Source organism: Falco punctatus, assembly GCF_963210335.1.
Source record: "Falco punctatus genome assembly, chromosome: 9".
Lineage (NCBI taxonomy): Eukaryota > Metazoa > Chordata > Aves > Falconiformes > Falconidae > Falco > Falco punctatus.
The window spans coordinates 272455-294881 of NC_137589.1; the positions used below are offsets into that span (position 1 = coordinate 272455).

The window sequence follows — 22427 nt, forward strand, 5'->3', positions numbered from 1 at the left end:
CTTTGAATTAAATGTCCGCAAAACTGCAAAACATCAGTGAAAGAAATGTTACATACTTCCCAAGGATGCTTTCACCTTGTAAATTAAAAAACAAACAAATCAACCAATCCCCAACTAACTTATCTCACAGTAACTGTGTTTTTAAGATACGTTGCCTACACAGATATTTCTCATGGTGAGCGTACATGCCACACATGAAAGACTGCTGTGAGAAGGGACAGCATCTCCAATGAACAGGGTGGACGTCAACACATGTTGAAAGGAGAAACAGATCTCCACTTTCCTCATGAGTCTGACCCATCAAACTCTTCTGACCTCAAGAAATGAGTGAGATCTCAGATGCTCACATGGAATTAACCTCCTAGGTATAAGTCAACTTAAAACCAGAGAGGGTAGTAAGGCTTCAGCTGTCCTCCTTGCCCTAGATCCTTGCAGACATCCCTCTAAAAGAGCCCACTTCTCTGTGAACAGCAAAATAATAAGCTGTAGGTAGAGGAGAAGAAGAGACAGAGGGGAGAGTCATGGATTCTGTGTACCTCCCATCCTTAAACAAAAAGCAGCAAACGCTGTGCGAGCAGGCACACTGTGCAATTGGTACTGAGTATAGCAAAACGGAGAGGTGCAGACTTGGGCACAGATGAAGGGGGGCTCAAGAAAGCAGAGACATGGGAGATAAATCCTTTGTCTTTATTTATTTTGGGTATGGGGAAGGAAGATAAAATTCAGTCACCCTGAGGAAAGGACTGAAGAAGGAAGGGGAATTTTGGCTAGCACGTCAGCCTGCACAAATGACTTTGACACACAGAGTTTCCGCAGAGTACACAAAGTTTTCTGAAGGTTTTCTTTGTCTACTGTAGCCTGCCTTATTTATATAGCTCAGAATATTCAACATATGAATAGCACTGGTGTATGCACACATAGGGAGACCAAAATCTGACACAAGCCAGCGTAGCTCTTCTGATGTCAGTGAAGTTGGGCCAGTTTCCACAAGCAGAGAGTCTGGCCCTTGACATCACCATTAAGGCTTACACATGCAATATGCACATTCCTGATTTTTTCTGTGTGTAACTGCTTGGGGTTTGGTGTTTTTTTTGGTTTTTTTTTTTTTTTTTTTTTTTATGCTTAATATTTTTCCTTTAAATATATAAATCTTAAGAACCTTGGAGGAAATTGAAAATACTGCAAAGCACTGACATAGGTATCTTCCAAAATGCAGTGGCTACATCTTGAAATAAAATCACCTTAAAGAAGATATAAAGCCATTCTCCACACAAAAATTGTAGTCCTCATGACAAATCACAATGTTCGTGTTCCCTGTCTGCTTTCTCCTCTTAGGAAGCTCTATATGAATGCCCAAAAAGTGCCAGTCTGCTGCAGGGTTTGAGGTGTCTATTCTATTTATTCATGCATTTCTATTATTCTTTGTATGCTCAGAAGACCCAGATATTTTCAGAACAGCTTTGCATTAACGGCTTTTCCTAAATTACTATGATGCACAATAAAGAGCTAGTAAAGAAACAGGGTGCTTGAAGAAATGCAGACCAGAGTAGAGAGAAGAAGAGTGAATTGTCATGTATATTTAATTTAGTTTTTTTCTCTGAAAAAGAAGGTAAACAGATGCCAAAGGAAGCTGCACGAAAAATAACTGGCTAAGTGAGAAAGAAATTTGGAGCAGTTATGGTGTTAGATGAATTATCTCTCCTCATTCTGTAGACAAGAAGGCTGACAAGGATAAAGGGCTGGTAGAGAAAAGCAATTTGTATGTGAGTTTCCAACTTATTCCTTCCAAAGTGTTTAGCAATGAACTTACCGCAGTGCCATTGTTATCTCTAAATACATCTTGATTAAAATAGTCAAATAGCTTCTTTTCTAATTGTAGCATAACCTAAAAAAAAAATAAAATAAAAAAAAAGGAGAAAGGTCAGCAAAGCTCTTGGACTCAGCTACCTAATACACAGCTGTTGGAAGTGACCCTTTTAGAGATACGCAAACCCTTAGAATTACACAACGTTTGTACATGTCTAAAGCTCCTTGTCAGCTTGCCCATTTGGTTGACTGGCAATCACTTAAAAAGATCCAATTAACTGAGCATTAGGTGTGACAATCTATATCCCTCCCCTCCCTTTAAATTATCAGTTTGGAACAACTATATTCATGCTTTGTAGAAAAGAAAGTGAACATTCAACGTTTCTATTTACACAGGGGGTACAGAGGGCATGGAGTTGTTTACCTTTCGGTCATTATCAGATTCACGAAATATTAGCTTGACTACTTCATTTGTGTCAGCTGCCCGGATAGTCTGCATTGTAGCCTTTGCACATAGCGTCTAATAAAAAACACGAAGGGAGAAATAGAAACTAGGTTATACACAACATAAGGCCACATTTAATTGAACTTTATCAAATCTATGTATCTTCAATGTCCACCTGAAAATATGAAAATATGCAGGTCAAAGTACAAAGCATTGCTAATTTAAGTCACTTCCCCTCATGCCGGATTTAAAACAGTACAGTGAATTACTGTTTGGCGAGAAGCAGGCAATATTAAGAAAATATCAATTAGATAAGGCAAATACTCATTAAACTTGCTACCACAAACACGGGTTCTTTCACAGGTCTGACACTGTGTCACCCATTACTTGCAAATATCCTTAAAAGCCACTTCCTACAGCTGACAACTCCATAGCCCTACTAGTTTCTGTGGTGCATTCTTAAAAGCCGATAAATACATTGGCATTACAGTTCTGTGGGTTAACTCTTGCTCACAAAAACTTTGCCCTGTAAATTAATGTTTCAAATGTAATTTAAAAGTCCAAGCAACACTTGCAAAATCTTCACAGTTTACTCTGGATATAGTGAATCCCCCATGCTTCACCCTTTTAAATAAGAGGCAACATCACATGTCTAGGTATTTTGAGTGCTGGGCATTTAAAACATATTGTAAAAGAATGCTTTATCAGGCACAGAGGTACGAATTCCTGAGGAAGTGTCAGGTCTCAATTCATCTGTCATTTGCCTGGTTGGGGCTCAGTTTCAATGGCACCCAAAGCTGACCTAGAGAGCAACACTGAACGGGCTGTTTAAAGGCTTGTTGCTCTGTTGCACTGTAACAGGTGAAAATCTGGAGCTTTCAAGCAAAGCAGTTAGGCATGTATTTAACTTAAAAACATACTTCAGATTCACTGAACCTGTACTTTTAGTGAAGCTTTAAGTATGTTAAGTGCTTTGAAATGCAGAAATAGACTATATCTTAACTGTGGGGTAGGCAGGCTTCACAGAGTGCTCTGTACTTATCCAGCTTGGGCAAAGCTACTGGATGGTGTGTAACGCTACCCTGGCCCATCTGCCTGAGCTGCTGGAAACCACAAGGCAGAAGACAGAAAGGGGAATGAAGGAAACCTTGGCATTACTCAAAGGCAGAGAGAAAACGGCCAAGGTGTGCACCCACACCTAGGAGGCAGTTCAGCATCCTTTGCTATGGCTGAGGCACAAGCTGCTGACAGGATCTATGCACAGCCCTGGGTAAGGACGTCGCCAAAGAGTATCCTGAATAAAAGCATATTTTGCTAGAGTTTCTTCACAAAAGCGTGCTAAAGAAAATAACTCAGTCAAGAAGAGGCAAAGAGGTGACTTCCCCACTTTGCCTGTTCCATTCCTTTTCATAATGGCCAGACAACAGATTTTCATTTTGCATAATATTAATTTATAAAATAAATGTATTCTGTGGTAACAGGGTAATAGAATTTCATGTCCTACTACATGCTTCTTTCTTTCACAAACAGAAATACGTATATTGGGATTCATTATTAGAAGCGCAGTATCTATCAGACACAATGCCACGGAACTACAGCTTCTCAGTTCCCCATTTCTTCTGAAGGCAGAAATACATACCAAACATGCATTTAAACAAAAATCCATCTACTTCCAAATATTTTAGATCTCAGCTGAGGTTACCAGTGCTAGAGCGGAAAGAATTTGTCAATGGACATTTTGCCCCCGTTTGATAGAAAGACATTAAAAAATGATCCTTGATAAAGGCCCCTGTGTGTTGCAACAGTACAAACAAAAAGCAACAAGCTAAGCCATTTCATTTTTAAAGGATAAGTGTGATTCAGTAAAAATAAAATACAAACGTGATTTTTTTTCTTCAAATCTGTAAACTGAACCGGCGCCAATTCCTCATCTTACTGGATAAATGATGTCCTTTCCTGACACATTTTTCTTGGTTGTTACCCGCCCGCCCCACCCCCCCCTTCCCCCCCCCCCCCCCCCCCCCCGCCCTCAAAAAGCAGTGCCATGCCTATAGATTACAAACATCTAACTCTGGGTTTTATCCTAAACAACTTGCAAGAGTCATGGTACCGACATGGCCGTAGGTATCTGTGAAATCACAGCTTTCACTGGAGAAAGGGGTACTGGTCACATGGACACAATGGACACAGATGAAGGCTGCCCTTTGAGAACTTCATCTGTTCGGCAGAATTTATGGTGTTTTTCTGAAAGGTTTGGGAGAAGCGAGGGAAGATGCCAGCAGTAGCCAGTTAAACCTGACTGCCTGGGAGGGAGGAGGAGAGGCTCACCGGGAGCATCGGGGAGGCCTTGCTTTTGGTACCACTAGCCCTGCTACCTTTTCCTCCGTGTTCACCATGTTCTGTAGGATCCCTTTTGTCTGTTCGGACACGTAATTGCCGTTTTGCCATCTGTGTCTGCACCGACACGGGTGAGGTAATCCACCAGTGAGCCATTCCCAAAGTGTGCTCCCTCTGGCACCGGCTATTGAAATTCAAAGCACAGATTAGCTAATCGGGTCAAACCCCAAAAAATAGCGCTTTGGGCTCATGTGTCACAAATCAGTCTGGTCGCCTTTAAACAGTGCACCAGATTAGAACAAGCACCCGAACAAACCAAAGCGGAAAACCCGCCGCTCTCTAAAGCTGGTTTCTAAAGCCCTAACAAATCGCTCCATCTTTCACTCATTTAAACTTTCCAAATGAGGGTCAATACGGTCCCCGAGCATCCAAATGCTAATGCGCTTAAGTGCGCTTAAGCAGCTTTCCAGAGTGAATGGGCCAAAGAAGGGCTCGAAAAGACAAGGCAGAGTTACTGTCACTGTCAAAAAGTCATTGTAGCCACCCCCAGAGTGGTTGCAATTCAAGAAATTCATGATTTCTGTCTCTTAAAGGCATCTGCTTGAGAACATTTTTTTTTTCTGAGCTGCTTTATCTCACAATTTCAGGCCTGCTCTAAAAGAAAAAAACCTGCGATCGACTCTTGAGAACCAATACGGAGAAAGGACCCACATACCTTATTGCTTTCAAATTTCACACGCACAAAAAGTTACCTTATTCACAGACAAAAAGTGATTGGGCAAAGGTTCATTTCTTATACAAGCTGAAGCACTCCTTTTTTCCTCCTCCTTTCAATTTCTACAAAGTCGTAGTCACCCAAGCAGAAAAACTTTCGGGAACATGTGCCTTTTTAGACAAGTCTACTTATAAAGGGATTTTTTGTTGCTGGTAAAGAAAATCAAAACGCTATGAAAACACACCGTTTCTTTTGGGGTCTTCCCTCAAAGGTACTCTTTCACAAATTCAGAAGTGGGGAAATCAGAAATCAAAACCCTATCCAAATTATCTTTATTAAAAAATATAATCTTTTTCCTCTGGAAACAAGATTTGGCTAAAAATTTTGCAGGAGAGCTGTATTCAGAGCTCAGAGAGAACTCAGTATTCAGCCTATGCTTAGCAAACATGGATGTGTCTTACTCCCGTTTTCACATATACTGTCCACACAGGTAGTCGCTTCACAGTGTTTTTTGAGATTATTGTTTGCAATAATTTATGTGTATTGAATTGTAAAACAAAGCAATAATTTTTCTGACAATTGCCTTGGAACACATTAAAAATGTACTGTTAGGCAAAGCTAGGTGTGAAAGTTTTTTATATCAACAAGAGTGAAATCTGGCATTTCTTATAAACTCTGCAAACCTCAGAAACAAAAAGCTTTTTGATTTACAGCAAAATTGCAACCTTCAGAATACTTCTGCTCCCATATATATACAACACATTGAAGTATTTTAGACTGCATTTCTGCATACTTACAGTAAAAAGGGATAAAGACATTAAAACAGTTGTGTTATATACATAAATCATGCTTTTTGTATTGTATTGATATGGAAACGCTCTGAACATCTGTGAAGTGTCCTGTTTCCTGCTAGCAGTGCTCTGTTGAAAATTGCAGCTGATTTTTCATTGATTTTGCACTCCTGCTTTCTGAACATCCTTTAGATTCCTGAGTCTACCTCTTGATGTGTGAGCTGAATTATTGCACGTTTGCAATTACTTCAACAAATTTTTGGAAAAAAGAAAAAAAAAGTGGTATGCAAGCACATACAGACTCAAACTTTCCTATTGCTTCTGTCTACTGATTCTAAGGATGTGTATTATTTTTCTCAATGTTTTGAATACTCTTCTTAGGACTTCTTGTTACTTTGACTTCTTCTAAGGAAAAAAAAAAGGAAGTAGAATATACTCATTGCTCCTTTATAATTACAAAAGTTCAGCAATAATTGCAATTGCAATTGCCAGTAAGCTGTGTGGATGAATGCAGAAGTGTTTTGTTGCTATAAGAGCTGGGAGAGAAGTGCAGAGTCTAAAGAACACTAACATGAAACATAAGCCAGTTTAAATAAGGTCTTGAGCACATGAGCAATCAAATCAATTAAATTTAAGATATTTCATTTTATTCCAGTTACATTCTCTGGGGATTCTGGGGGGATAGAAAAGACAGAGGTATGTGTATCATCTAATTATGACAGTGAAATACCACTTATGCTGCTCAAAACCCCAAATCAATCTGACACTTATTAAATTAGGATAATCAAATGCTTTTTTATTATTATCTGGATGCAAATTGTATTTGAAACAATCAGCGTGGTATAAGATTTGCTACTTCGGGAACAACAGGAACATCTGTCTTGTTTGGGCTCCTCCTTACCTCTGAGGGGTTGACATGATGTCCTGGGTATTGGGAATTACTAACAGTAAATTCACCAAATCACATGATGTAAGAGAAATAAAATTTCCAAGTGAGAAAACCAAAGTTAAATGTAACTTTCTGAGTCAATCAAAGCTGTGCCTTTAGCTACAGGATCGGTAACAATGTGTTTCTTAAACTCTATCTGCCACTGAAATGGAGACTTATTTTAGCTAATTTTTCACAGCCCTGCTGAGGTATTCAGCTATACAGCTGCTGCAAACAGTCAGGGAAATCACAGGGCTAAATTCGCCAGTGTCAAGCAATCAAAACCCATCTGAGAGGACGTACACTTTTACTTGAAAAAATATCCCTTAGACTATATATTAACTTGTGTTAACTTTGACTGTGTGTAAACAGCAATAAAGCCTTAGAGAAGTTACTATGCTTTCAATACTAATAAGCTTCTAGGAGCAGGAATTCCACACAGCAGTGAGATAAATGTTAGCTTAAAAAAAGACAAATATAAAAAAGTATTAATGAGAAGTCACTTCATTATCAATTTGCACTTCAGTATCAATATGCAGAACGACTTTCTCTTTGAATATTCCCAGAGGAATAAGCTCACGCCCAGGGGAGCAGACATGGTGGCAGGGCTGGGTCGGATGGGAGCGAAAGCCGCCTTGCACCGCTCCCGTCTCTCCTCTCAGCACACTGCTTATGTAGCATGCATACACTCCATCTTCTGATGGGAAATCAATGCAAATTACATGACACTGCTGCCTGTATTCATTTTAGGACTGATTTAACTTCACGGGCAGTTTACAGCAGCACCAGTTCACTACCTGTCAAAGTCTGGCCCTGAAGCTGCCCTAGCCCTGCAGTCATATTCTGGTCTCCACCGCACGACCCGTCTGCTGATTTATGGCTGAGAGATATTTTGGTTTTAAAATACCTCTTTGTGTAGAGTCTGGGAAAAAAAAAAGCTCAGCACTAAGACCCTATCTTCATGCTCCCATTCTCCCAAAGATCTTCTGCATCCCCAAAATAAATGATCCCTGCTGCAAACAACTTGCATTTCTTTGGTCTCAATTTCACATTAGTTGCACTAAGCTCATCATGAAACGAATTTTCTTGTCCAGAAACTTAGATCATTCATGACAAAGTTATCAAATGGTATCACCAGGCAATGTAAAACCATTTCCATCAGTTTTTCAGGTACTGTGCTGAGTAAACCGAGAGACCAGTTTAACGGCACAGCCTCTGTCTGGCAGCACCCCAGCTGCCTGCTCTGTCAGTGACACTCTCCTGCCGGCTCTGTTACTGCTGAAAACACCACCCAGTTCTTACAGAGTTGTCTTTTGCAGTAATGGGTGAGATTTGTCTCCATTTGCATGGCAGACAGCGGGGCCAAGGTCCCAACAGCCCCCACCTGCAGACCATTAGCCCCAGCCGCCCCTCGGCTGGTGTGGGGACAGGTGCTGGAGCGGCTAGCTTGGTGCCATACGCCCGCTGCACAGCCTGCCCTTCCCCAGCCCAGAGAGACCCCCGGGCTTGCTGGCTGTGCCCTCCCTGCCTCCACAGCTTTCCTCTGTGCCAACAGCTGGTGGCAATGATGGCTCTCTTTTTCATTCTTTTCCTCAGAAAAGAATCTGAATGAAGTCCAAAAGGCCTCTGCCACTAAGATTCTCCGAGTTTACAGATCTGGAAGAAAGTGTAAAATGCCCAACCTTATGTTCTTGGAAAGAATGTGCTGTTGCAGCCGTGTCCCAGGAGACAGGACCACTAGATTGTAGCTGTCAGCTGCCTTCTAGCACCTTTTTCACCTAAAACATAAACTTCTGATAGCAATTGAAAGAAATCCCTCTTGGCATTTGTTACATATTTAGCAGCAATAAAATTCAATCTATTATATAATCAGCATAACCTAATTCAGATACTTAGACACTGTACTTAATTTATAAACCTCTGGTGTTTCAATCTGGCCTCCCTAATTTGAGTAGCTATTTTAAACATTGTTTTCTTCTGAAACCAAGCAGCCAGTTCAGTTAGCTGATACATTGTTCATGTGATTTAATTCTAAAATTTACATCAGGGCCCACTGAATAGCAGAATTAATTACTACTTGATTACCTACATATATTGAAACAGAAAGTATAAGGGTAATAGTTTCTCACACTTCTAAATTTTTCCCCACAGCATCTTCCCACACCCCATTTTGTCAAACTGAGAAAGAGACTTTCAATAGACACTTTGTGCTCTGTCCTAAACAGTTCTGCAAATACAACCACCCCCATTTTGTAATTATTTTTCTTTTTCAATACTACTGTTGAATGGACCTTTTTAAAATAATTTTGTTCGTATTACTGTTAATTTCTCCTCTACCCCTTGAGGTGTATACCTTTCTAAGAATTAAAAAATCAGAACAGAACTCCTTTTCCACCACACATATTCACCTGCATGGTGATTAGCTACTAGTTTTCTCTATCTGACTTCTCCTGGTCAGGATCCACATCTTTTGGATTCTCCATTACATTTTCCTGACTACAATCTCAAAGTCTGAGCTCAACTAAGCATCTACATATTCATTCACAAACCAGTTAGCTTGAGTTGTTTAGCACCTGCATGCATCAGAGACACAGAACTCTGTAGGGTCTCTGCAGGCAATGGTGAAGTTTTCAGGTAAAGGGTTCCCCTGCCCCTTTTTAAGCTCTCTGTTTAAATTCACTTACTGACATTGATAGTAAGTTTCAAATGCATTCCCGACTTCGATTAGATCTGGATAAACCCTACACCACTAGAAGATCTGGAACACTGAAGCAGTCTGCTAGAAAAATCCCTTCCCTCCTCCTGTCCATCTTCCTAGTCATTTAGCATCACTACTTGATGTCAAGTAGGGTCCTGGGGGAGTTTTCAAAGACAATTATTTGCTTTTCCATAGAACTGGAACAGTCCAACTGTTCTTATGGAAATCTTCTGTATATATGTTGTCTGGTACCATAACGTGTGAACCTCTTGAGATTTATTCAGCCATTCCATTACTTCACTTCCATTATTTTTTCTGCTTTGGCCAAGCAGCAGTACCAGCTTGAAAAATTCCTTCTTGGAAACCTTCACAGCACTTACCCTTTTTTTACTCCAGCTGACTAAGCAGAGGACTGTACGTATTGTTTCTGTTGAGCAAAGACTTTGATGAAGCACACAGGATCTGTCATGTAAATCTCCTTCTGTAGAGAAATGTACTGTTCCCTTGAATTCAAGAGGAATGAAGTAAGAGGCAGCTTCTCTCCTCATAGCTAAGCTTGCTTTTATCTAACTTTCAGACTAAGAACCTTCTTTTCATTTTAAAAGCAAAACAGCCTGTGAACCCCATCTGCTCTTGTGTATTTTGCAATTGCCTTCGTTTTGAGTGGTAACATTTGCCTCTATTTGTGCTCATGGTGTTATTGTTTCTGCTACCTCCACATTTAAAGGTTTCTTACAGCTCTAAGAAACTAATCATGGGAGCAGTAACATGAAGTAGCAAAAATTTAAGCCAACACCTAACAAAATTCTTTGGTGCTTCCTGACTCACTTTCAGAACTGGTCATTGCAGGGTTCCAAATAACTGGAGTCTGTCAGCTTTATTCTTCTTAACCGTACCAGGTTAAGACTTACTGACACAGCTTGCTGGGGACTGATGAGAGTGTGCACTGCCATATCACAGCTGCTGCGAAGTGCTCTGCACAGGAGAGTATTTCTAGGTTATTTCACTCAGAACAAACAGCAAGACTCAGAAACACTCCCAAGCAGTATTCTGTTCCACCAACAAAAAAAGGTAAATTTGGGAGTTTGCCCTTTAAATTAATGGGGACTTTTGTACAAAATCAATGGTGTGACAGGGCTTAAGATCGAGGTTTAGCCTCTGAAAAGTGTGAACCTCTCTCTTCCGCAAAGCAGACTTACAACGCAGCAGCAGGTATCATCTATGTAATATATGATGCACACCCAATACACTGTTCAATAGTATTTTTGCACTTGACATCTATTAAGCTTATCCTCAGAAACAAAAACTGGAGCTGACTTCTTAGAACATGAAGTGTTGGGAAATTCTGAAATCAAACCACTTGTCCACCTAAGATCTATATGCCTTCAGGCAGACACTAGCTACTTTTGATCACAAAGTGAGGAGTTTTTTTTTTTCCTTCCCATCATGCATAGTAGCAAAAATAATTAGTCCCTTAAACAAAGATGGAATTTGAGACCTGGAACAGAGGAAAGTGACTTGCATGAGGCACGAGTGTGTTCCAGGCTGCCAAAAGCTCAGGCCTGGGCTCCAGCTAAATGTAAGCACAACTGTGAGATGGATGAGTGCCCTCCATCTCATCAAATGACCGCAAGTATGTATGGCAAAGTGGGAGAGATGTTAATATTCTTCCACTGTTTCCTGCCTATGGGAAAAGAAAACCTTTCCCCCAAGTTAACTTTACTTTTTAAGGGAGCAAATGTGACAAGAAAATAATTTCCAGTTTGCTGTATCTGTTTTTTTTTGACCTGAACAAGCTGGGAATGTGAAATTCACCATGTTAATAAAGGGAATGTGCTGTGCAGTGTTACGGTGAGACTAAAATTTGGCTGATCAGGTGATGCCTTGCTCGTGCAACATGTAGACAATTTCCTTACTGTATTTTTCCCCTTTCTCTGTTTGTCCTGCCTCCCTGACTTGACTCTTTTTCATGCTGCCATATCTCATTCATTTCTCATCGATGTACTCCCTGTCTGGTTCCACATCATTTGCTCCTTTATTCACTTTTGAAATGGAATATGAGTCCAGCAGCCTGTAAGTTCAAATAATTCTTTTTAGCTAGTTATGTTCAAATAGCTCAGAGAAGCATGATGGGGGACTGCTGAGTTGTCCTCCTCTCCCATCACTGCTGTCACGCAGCCTCTAAGCAGTTGGCTGCAGCAGCACCTTGACGCTGAAGATGCTGAGAAGCTGGGCTGTGGGGCTGCGGCAGGTCGCCCAGGAGGCATGCTGCTGACTGGCATGCTTGTGCTTCTTGAACGAGCTGCCAACCATCATGGAGTTCACCTATTTCCAGGAGCACTTATTCACACATTAAAGTAAATGCTTTTTAAATAAAATGAATGAAGAGTATCTTTGTAAAATACTGTGCAAGGTGTAGACCCAAGGTTTACTATAATCTCTCTGATAAACAGTAAAATGGATTGACAGTTCTGTATGTGTATGACACACATGCCACATCCAATACAAAGACTAGCAACATATAAAAACCAGTTGTAGGGTAAAATAGTCAATGTGGAGAGCAGGAAATAGGGTGGCATGTTCGCCTTATCATCTCTCTTCACCACCCCTGGAAAGGTAGCTTTGTGTCCTCTTTGGTGTGGTTTCTGATGGTGTAAGAATGAAAGGCTGGTGCATTACAGCAATACTCAGAATTCCCTCCAGGACACCACCTCCACTGAATGGGTCCAAAGCTCAGTTGCTGACTAACAACAAGTTGCATTGCAGCCCTTGACCAAGTAGAGTGACATAGCTGGTCAGAGACAGAGAAGGATTTGGAGGAACAGCAACTTCACACTGCTGGCTGGGGATCCAGAGGGATTTAACCCAGCAACGAATGCTGATCCCTGGCTCATTTGAAAACCAGTGGGTGTTACAGAGCACCGAGAAAGAATAGAAAGCTCTGCCAGAAACAGCTTCTACGGCCCTCCTGCTTGTATGGACCAATGACCCATCTGCAGTGGTTGGAGGCCCAACTGGACAAACGACTAGAAAGCATATTCTACAGAGTTTCTGAAACACAGATGAAATTTTTTACCTTAAAGCAAACCAGGATTCAACCATGCTCAGAAATACAGAGAGCTCCCAATTAAGCAGAGAGAGGGAAAAATGCAAGTTCAAAAGTGTTAACGCAACATCATTTTAAAGCTAACAGCTGTGGACTAGCTCGTGAAGTACTATTCTTTTTTCTGTATCTTTAAGTGCTGTTGAATTCATTTGTCACTTGATAGAAAGCCAACAGGCTACAAATCTCCCAAGCCCCTCTCACACTGAATAGTGACAGAAGTATTCTGTTCCGCCATAAGAAAACATTTGTGTGCATCTCTGTCCGAAGTCATACATGCTACTTTAACTCATCTGCCTCCCCATTCTCTCCAGCCCAGGAGGACAAATTGCTCACTGTGGCTCCCTTTCAGAGGCAGTACAGCACGCAAAGAATCATGACTGAGCAGAAACACAAGAAACAGGCACATAAAAATTCATCACTTTGGCCTCCTGACCTCTTGCCACTGGGTTTGGCAAACCCTGTCTCAAAAAGTAGCACCAAGGGAGAGCTAAGCAGACTGGCTGAGTGAAATTACTGACAAAAAATATCTTGGACACAGGAAAACCCCACCAGATGCTTCATTGTCTTTGCAGAGGAGTGGTGCTGAAAAAGGGGGTGATCTACCACATGGCATATTGGGTGGAATAAGTAGTGCCATTGTTTCAGAGCAGCTCTGTCACTTTACTGACTGCAATACAAAGAGGTGTAAAGCAAGATTTAATCCTGACTTTTTAGTCAGCAGATTAAAACCAATCATGCCAGATGTCCACAAGACTGTTTAACATACAGAAAGCTTTTTCATACTCTACAAAAAAGTGAAAGCTGTAATAACTTCTTCTTTATTTCCTCTAGAGAGGCCTTTTTCACTCACTTTTCGTCAGAAAAAAGGGAGATGTTGTAATGGATTTTAAGATGTGCTATTAATTTTTACTATAGCCCTTGCTCTTTTCCCTTTTGAGACAAAGCTGAACAAAGTAAATTCTTTTACCCATCCAAAATCAGACAGGTATGCCAAAGAAAACTGCTGGCATAAAAAAGGAAGAATTTGTATCTGTAAGACCAGAAATGGGCATTATCAGTATTCACAACAGAACTGAAAATTCCTCTCTCTAGTACTTGATGTGATGCAAGATATGAAAGTGTGGCTGTCAGCATGCTGATAATAAACACGTAATTCTTTTCCCTCCAAAACTGAAATTGCTTGTGTGACTTTTTTGCACAGGTGCCTCCTCACACATGCTGGCACATACCCAGTCTGAGGATGTGCATGCTCGGCTGCCTGCCTTATGTATGAGAACACAGGCACACACCAAATCGGGGGCTGAAGGTGTCTTGCATAACCCTCTGGGCAACCCTTGTATGCAACAGGAACCTTACATGGACCACGAGAGTTGCGCTGATCCCAGTCCAGCCGTCCTGGGGGAAGGTCCACACAGCACCAGGGGACGTGTGCTGGCAGGGACAGCGCCTCCGCCGCTGCTCCTGCAGTGGGACCAGAACCCTGACCAAGGTCACTGGAAGCTATGACAAGCTCTAAAATATGAGTGCTAATAAGTGATATCCTTATTTAAAAATACTCTGCTTTTATTTAAACACACCTACAGAAATGGTAAACACTTTTCAGTGTGTTGCTTTCTTCTTTTTCTATTTATAAACAAATGAATTTCTAGAGATATTACTGGAAAGGATATAAAATCAACAATTTCTGTATTTTAAAACCATGTTTAGTATTTTTTTCCACTGTATTAAAAAAATGCAAGAAAATCTGCCTATTAGTGCCCCCCCCGAATTTCCGTAGCCAGAAATGCTGCTAAATTCAACAAACCCCAGAATGTATATTTAGTTTCTCATATTAAATTGCACATAATTTATGCATTTAAGAAAAATAATTGACTCAACCTTTCAAAAAAAGCTATAGAAAAAATTACATTGCCCTAAAACTCTGGTATTAGACTGATTTGTGTCACATACCTCATTTACTAACTTGGAAGCTATATGGCAGCAAGATAAGGCCTTGCTCGGTATCCCTTACCTATCAGTTGCCTACGGAAAAAAATGCAACTTTCATTATCCCATTTGTTTTCTTGTCATGCACTTTACAAAATCCTCATTACAAGCTCCTAAAATAAAAGTAACCATCTTACTGAATCACTGACCTAAAACTGCTATTAAAACCATTCTCCTCATTTTATATCTAGTCAAGACCTAAATGAAAACAGTTAAGATCTGAATTAGCAAGACATTGCTTTAGTTATACTGATATTATGTTAAGGACAGACAGAACTCTTTACTGTCTTTTTAGTACTTTACTACTAAGAGAAATACACATAACCTCTTACTACCGTGCTAATGCAGATGCAAGATGATGGTCTGTTAAACGGTCTAAATCAGCTGTATGCATAACTGCAGATGTTCCTCCCTCCTGCTACCACCTAAATTATGTTGCATGCTTTAAAACTAGGGTGCCATTTCCAGAATTCATGTGAGACAAAAGGGTAAGTATGTTTTGGTTAATCATGGTTCACAGCATTACAAACCACAGCCACAGTGACAAGCCTAGTACCATCCTCTCCTCCTGGAAAATGTGTCATTAAGTTAATTAAGCTGTACCATTTTTGTTTCTACCACTACCATCCTTACTGTATTCTTTGCAGGTCTTGTCTCATACCAGTAATATTGGACAGGTAGATACATTCACTAATGTTTCTCTTTTCCCCAGTGTATTATGACGACCGAAAAGTGTAACACACTTGCTTTAAATCGTCTGGCATCTCATTCTTGTGCTGGAGAGACATGTGCAGGCACCATAATGAAGATGATGGTATATTCTTTCTAACAAAGTCCAAATGGAGACTCTCAAGCTACCTAAGAAGAATAAGTCAACTAAGTGTAAATCTGTCTGAGAGATTTCTGCCAGTTAAACACTTACTTCACTGTTACTTATTCCACTTTAGAATCTCCACAATTCAGAAGTTATAATTCTACTCCCTACTTCTGAATTTCTTCAAGCAACTCTTGTGGGTGGTCCTCAAGATACATTTTACCAATTTTTCATGCCCATCCCTCGAAATGTGACCCTGCTCCTGTGCTTTTATCTCTCTGACAACTTCACACAGGAAAACATGCAGCCCCTCTGATAGCATGAAATCGGAAACAATAGCCTCAGGAAACAAAAGGGAGTAGGGAGGCAGGATACAGTCCAGGTCCTGGCTGATTTTAGGCACAAACAGATGTTCATAGGACCCGATACCCTGAGCAAGCTGAAAGGAAAAGCTTGTAAAAGAAATGGACCTTAAAAACAATGTATTGAAGAGCTTTAAATAAAGGCAAAGGGAAAGCAATATGGCTTTCAATGATAAATCTCAGCAAAGAAAACCAAAGTGGCACCATGAATTTCAATGATGCATTTTTCTTTTTCAATGAACTCTACAGCTCATTTTGAAATCTACAAATTGCTCAAAACTCAACTTAGTTTACAAGTCTCCCATACCCATTAAAAGGTTACAATACACCCATTTCTCATTTCTTGCAACTAATCACCATAGCTGGGAACACCCAGTGAAGTCCTGAAATATAGGCTAATGCTGTTATTTTAAAAGCTGCTTATAGCTCAACAAAGAGGAATATGCTGAAAGAATCTTGATCGGAAAAAATCTTAGACTAGCTGTTGGAACAAATTATGTTCAATCTCCTTCTCTTTTCATGTGCAGTATTTCAGACTCAAAAAGCCCCACGTAAAGAATCTATGAAGCGCTGTCCTCAACTGGGCCCCGGTTCTGTTTCACAAAAGCCAATACGCACCATTTACAAATGAAACAAAGTGTAGAATCACTTCTCTGACTGAAGTTTCTGCTTTTGTGATTAAAACTCTCTTCCTCTTTCTTGAAGAGCCTGCTATCCAAAAGGCCCTGTGCCATGCTCCAATGCACAAAATACATGTATTCATTACAGGAGGAAAAAAATAAAACCCTGAAAAATGTGGCACAAAGGAGGGTGTATAGCTTAGGTCCTGTTTAGGATAGCCCTCACTTGAACTCTGCCCATTTGCATAGATTTTACCTATTGATTGTCTCTATCAGGAATATAGTGGATAACTAAAACGTTTCATCAGCTGTTTGTGGTCAGGTGCAAATTTAACTTGTTAATTATTAGCATCAATAAGATGCATATGGTAAAGAAACAAAGAAGCAGTATCTTCTTTCAGCAGCATTAAACTCTGCAGAAATAATTTTAATGAAAAGAAGATCTGAGACATAAGGCACTTAAGCCTACTTAGGAAGCTTTAAGAAATTACTAGTCAAAACTCAAGCCAAAAGCGACCAGGCATTTGTCTAGTCTCATCATACGTACCACAGACTGCTACACTGCACCCGTTTCCTCCCGAACTGAAACAAACGGCACCTCTTTTGCTACAACAAATCTTCGGAAAGACATTAGGTCTTGGTAAGAGATGGGACATTCACTGATTCCTCTGGCAGTTGCTCCAAGAAAAGAAACTCTTACTAATCACTCTTGTGGCTAATTTCTCATGCATGATTGTTCATTTTCAATTATCTGTTAGTGGCTTCTAAATACCATTTAGACATGAAAGGACCAGGAACATTGCTGTAAACACAGCAGAATGTGGCTACTGCAGTCTACTAACTACAAACTCCTGGGGAAGACTCTCTGAACTACCAGCCAGGGCTGTTCAAGTTAAATTTAATGGAGGTCTAAGGAAGCCTGGTTCAGCAAACCTGATATTACAACTTGTAAAAGTAATTCCTCTTTGGCATTCGCACCTGGACTAGGGTCTCACTAAAAGACAAGAGTTCCTTACTCTCGTCTCATGTCAAATCATGCTTTTTCAATACATGAAGTGAAGGTGTTTGATGGGTTTCAATATACTAGCTCTGCAGCCACATGTAAAATCAAAAAGATGTACCTAAAGATGCACTAATGACATATGCCATGGCACTGCTGTGGGAGCTGGGGTTCAGCCGTTTGCCTTCAGTGTCTCCTACTGTTCTGACTACTAACAACTCCTCAGTGCTGCTACACATGCAAACAATAGACAAGTGCAAAGTTAAACAGTTGTATGTTTTCGATGAACTCATTTCGCCTTATGATCACTTGATTACCATTTTCATCCAAGTTGTTAATCTCATGGCAAACTGCCTTGTTCAAGCATATTTTGTGATTGCATTATATCTTTCAATTTTTTTCTCACTAACAACTTTTCCATTAGTTTGCCTGAAATGTATGTCAATCTAACAAGCTTTCAGCTAATGAGAACCTTGCTCAGTGCTTCTCTCCTTTCTTCCACCTTAATTACAGGCAGAAATCTATCACTCTTCCAGCATTCTGCAATGTCCCAGTTGCTCCAATTTGTTCTAAACCAACCTTAAAGACTGTTCCCTACAGATGGACAATTTAAACTGGCCAGTCCTAGTAGTTAAAATCCTCCTCAGTTACTAACAAACTGTTGCGTACTTCATAATCTTCACGTGATGAGCATTTTCTGTTTCTTTTAGCATGTAGAGCAGAAATACATAGAGAAGACCTCTGCTATTTATGAAACAGCATTTTCAGGTTTATTATGTGTATGAAATAAAATATGTAAATTTTTTTGGGTCCTCCTTTCTAAACAGAAATCTGGTCAGATACAGTAAAATACTGATCCTGCTCTATATGTCTGTAAGTAATGAACATGGCAAATGATGCTCCCAACTAAAGGGAAGAAAAAGAAGTGACAGAATAATGAAGGAACAACAGAAGTGCTGGTGTGATGATCCACGCGAAATTCAACACCCTACAGACCAAAACCACACTGTTCTGCAGAACGCCCATCTCCTGCCTGTAACTCATTCAGGCACCTCTCTGGCTAAATCCCATAACAGCCTTGCTTCAGTAAATACGGTGTCAGCACGCTTGTGTGCATAGATAGTGCTGCAGTTGCAGCCACGATGAAAGCTGATAAAGAGCAGAAGACCAGAGTGCCACCCAACTTCCACTTACTTATTTACCAGTCAGGACACATCACCCAGGCAGAGGTGGCTCAAAGCTTTCCTTCTGTTTCAAATTATACAGAAATATGTCAGGTTAAAGTGATTTTCAGTACATTCAAGGAAAAAATTACTATCAGATGTGAACAGAGCTCTCAAGTGTTTCATTTGGGTCCAATACTGACATCCTCATGAAATTCAGCATTTGTTAAAACTGCAAAAATGAAAGACAGAAATGAAAAATAGATCAAAATAGATCTTGCCTGTTTATTCAATGACATTTACAAAAGGGGTAATACTTGAAAGACTTGATAAACCTTCAACCTACTGAAAAGAAATACTCTTACCTATGTAATGAACACTCACTACTCATTCCAGCCCTTGTTAACTATAGCCAGAGTGCCAGCACCCACCAAGACATTAGATACACGGAGTTCCGTGTCTATCAGTTGGAGAAAACCCAGCAAGCCATTCACAACTACTGTTGTCTCATTATCTAGACTTTTGGACTGTCTTCAGATATTTCAGAGTGATAAAGTCAAAACAGACTAGGGTTTTGAATGGCATTTAAAAAACATTTTTTCTGGATGAATGTTAATAACATAGTATTACTCCTTTGTTGCGGTACTGAACTGTCTGTGACAATTTGATTCAGAACCACATCAACTAAGCGACCAGTATGATTTGCACTAACTGTAACATGTTTTACACCATAAAAGACATTCTTTAACTTCTTGGAACTATATCCAATGCGCAGGAAATTCAGCTGCCAGTACTAAAGGATTTTTAAATTACCATTACAAAACCACAATATATTAGCACACAGAGCTGCTCAGTTTAAATACTGTAACATTACAGGCTTCAACATAAGTTTTACTTAGTTCTAGGGAAATTATCAAAGGCTAAAACAATACTAATGGTAACAGCCTACATATATCCTTCTATATCTTCCCAGTGCACACTCATGGCTGAAGAAAATCTGTGCAAGTTGTTGGCAGAAAATAAGTGAAACAGCCAACTGTACAGAAATTATTGGCAAACACAGTCTTTCCTTTCAATGGTCACATGTTTTCAACCAGAAATTCTGACAGCCAGGGGTCAATGCAAGCTATTTGCTGAAGCACATACAATATGTAATACCAGGTGACTGTTTGAGACTTCTGTAGAGCCTAACTACAACAGAATTACAGCCTTAATTTTGTCTATTCCTGCTTTTATTGTTTGTCATTGTTTCTCAGAGTTATTCTGCTGTCAATATTTGAAGAACAGAATCCTGTCTTGATATTGATTTCCTAAAGACTTCGAATCACTGTCTTCATAATGCATATATTTTAAGGCAAGTGCATGCAAAAGGTGGAGGTGAAGCTGCTTATTGAATTAAATCAATACCAGACACCAGATTGGCAATTATAATCTAGTATTTATTTTATATAATGTAAAATACCCAGTAGACAGAAGGAAAACAAATTTCCATCCCACTTCAGCAATCTCTAATTTAAATCTCTTGTATACTCTGGACCTTCAGCTTGCTGAAGTTCAGTTGTTGTCACTCAAGCATTTAGCACATACTTGACTTTACTCCAAAGCTGGTAATGATTGGGTTGCATAGTGCCACCTTCTGTGATACTTCTATGGTTCACACTGAAGGGCAGAGAAACAAAGTGGTGCAGCAGCTACAGTCTGGAGATGTTTCTCCAAGGGGAGTTTAGGGGCTGTGCTGCAGGGACTTCATGACTCGGAAAACCCCAAGTGACAGTGAGGGTGAAATATGAGATCCACCAACTCTATCCAGGTTATGTCTGTGCTTCCACAAGCTTAATGATGGTACTACAATAACACTGTGTTCAGCTGAAAACATATAAAGAATTAAAACTGGTTGAATTTTCAGAGTTATAAGAATAAAAGTAATCTAGAAATAGCACTATAGAAACACACAGTGATTTCCACAAAGAATTCAGCCAGTATATGCATTTCTTGTCTCTATGGAAGCCAGGCAATCTCAGTGCCACACAAAAGGCTAGCTAGAAGACAATAAACATAGGAGTTTAATGTAACTAGCAGCAAAGGTACTGTAATCCATACCAACTTTTTGAGGTTGGAGAGTACACTAACAACATTTTACTGTTTGAGGGTTATTTGCCGGTATCACTCTGGACTACACAGGCTGGGTGTAAGAGGGCTTGATGGTAGAAAATGGAAATTTTCCTCTAGCTACTTAGCGGCCTCCTCGCACTTACCCATGTGGGCAGGACTGAGCTCCATGGCCTTGGTTTCTGTCCATGACCGAAGTCTACATGGCAGATGCTGAGAAGCTGTGCTGCAGTAAGAGCTCAGGAAGATGTTTTTCCTCCAGGCAGCTGATTTTCCACCTTTTCTGGCAGGAAAGCAGGAGAGGCTGAGCACCTCACTTTGTGCCACTGAGACACACGAGCCTGCCTTCTTCCTGCTGCTGCTGCACCCATGGGGAACCCATGGGATGGGGGAGCACCCGCTCCACAACTGCATGTGCCAGGAGAGTGAACCCCTATACTTGGAAGTGTTATATGCATCATAGATGGACCCTGGACCATTCTACAGATATTTTTTCACATTGGAGGAACAGTTTGCAAGGAGCACAAAGGGACTGACCCTTCATGTACTTTTGTATGCTAGCTATGGGACTCCAGAGTGCCACAATGGAGGCTGAACTCAGAATTTGCTCCTATCAGGATGCTTTTTCATGTATAGTTTTTTTCCCAGCCTCTACTAGAAAGTGCTATTTAACTTAAATGTTCATGTCACTGAAATGGCAAATTACAAAAGCGTTTGGCCAGTCAGTCATAAATAAGCGGTCCTCTAACTGCTCAATGGAATGTAAAAAAAAATCCAAGGAAACAACAAAAAGCCAGTAGAAGCCAGATGACAGATCCTAATGACTTTGCAGAAATATCCACATGGGTAATATACCTTGTTTTTCCAGAGGAAGACACCAGGAAGGAATATGATAATTTTCCAGGATTTTATCGGCATGCTCTTCACTCATTAAAGGAAAAAAAAATATCTATTCTATGATTGTTGAGAATAACATCAGACTGTATAGGTCAAAAATTGACTGACATCACTCTGGACAAGCATTATTGAGACACACAAAGAAGCTGTTGTGCCTTTAAGCTTATGGTACATTGCAATGCAGTAAATGAAAAGCCACTATTATGAGGGGATGTTTATGTCAGTATCTGAAACAAATCTTCTTTTTACTAGGATAATACTGTCTTAAATTGTTAACTGTTGATCAGATAAACAACATGTGATAAAGATCCTATAACCTCTTTTCATAAAATCCTTTTTAACCCTTTAATGACTTTACATATTAAATTATTATATTTTATTGAGCCTTGTTGAAGCTTATAATAGCTGTAAATAACACCCTAACAGAGTTCTTGTGTAAGCAGTAATGTAAAAACTCAGGATTAGATTTTAAATAACATAAAGATTAGATGCTAAAATTTTCACAGCGGATAAGGTATCAGTCACTACCAGGAACTCGTACCCTGCCCCCATCCCACTCTTCACTGAGAAAATCTTTTGGGCTTTGTGTAAGAAGACATTAATCTGATCTCCATGGTCAGACTGTACATTTAAGAGCTGGTTTATGCAGT

The 22427-nt window shown here is 40.1% G+C and overlaps 1 protein-coding gene across 3 annotated transcripts in view; it reads right to left on the reverse strand.

The window, feature by feature from the left end:
* Positions 1 to 22427, reverse strand: part of INPP5A (inositol polyphosphate-5-phosphatase A) — a 257116-nt gene that overhangs the window by 37830 nt on the left and 196859 nt on the right. For all 3 annotated transcript variants that reach the window (XM_080401933.1, XM_080401934.1, XM_080401932.1), the window contains exons 10-11: positions 2231 to 2326; positions 1811 to 1885 (exon numbers count right to left, since the gene is read on the reverse strand). In XM_080401933.1, the coding sequence (XP_080258059.1) occupies positions 1811 to 1885; positions 2231 to 2326 (171 nt within the window). The remainder of the gene's footprint in view (positions 1 to 1810; positions 1886 to 2230; positions 2327 to 22427) is intronic.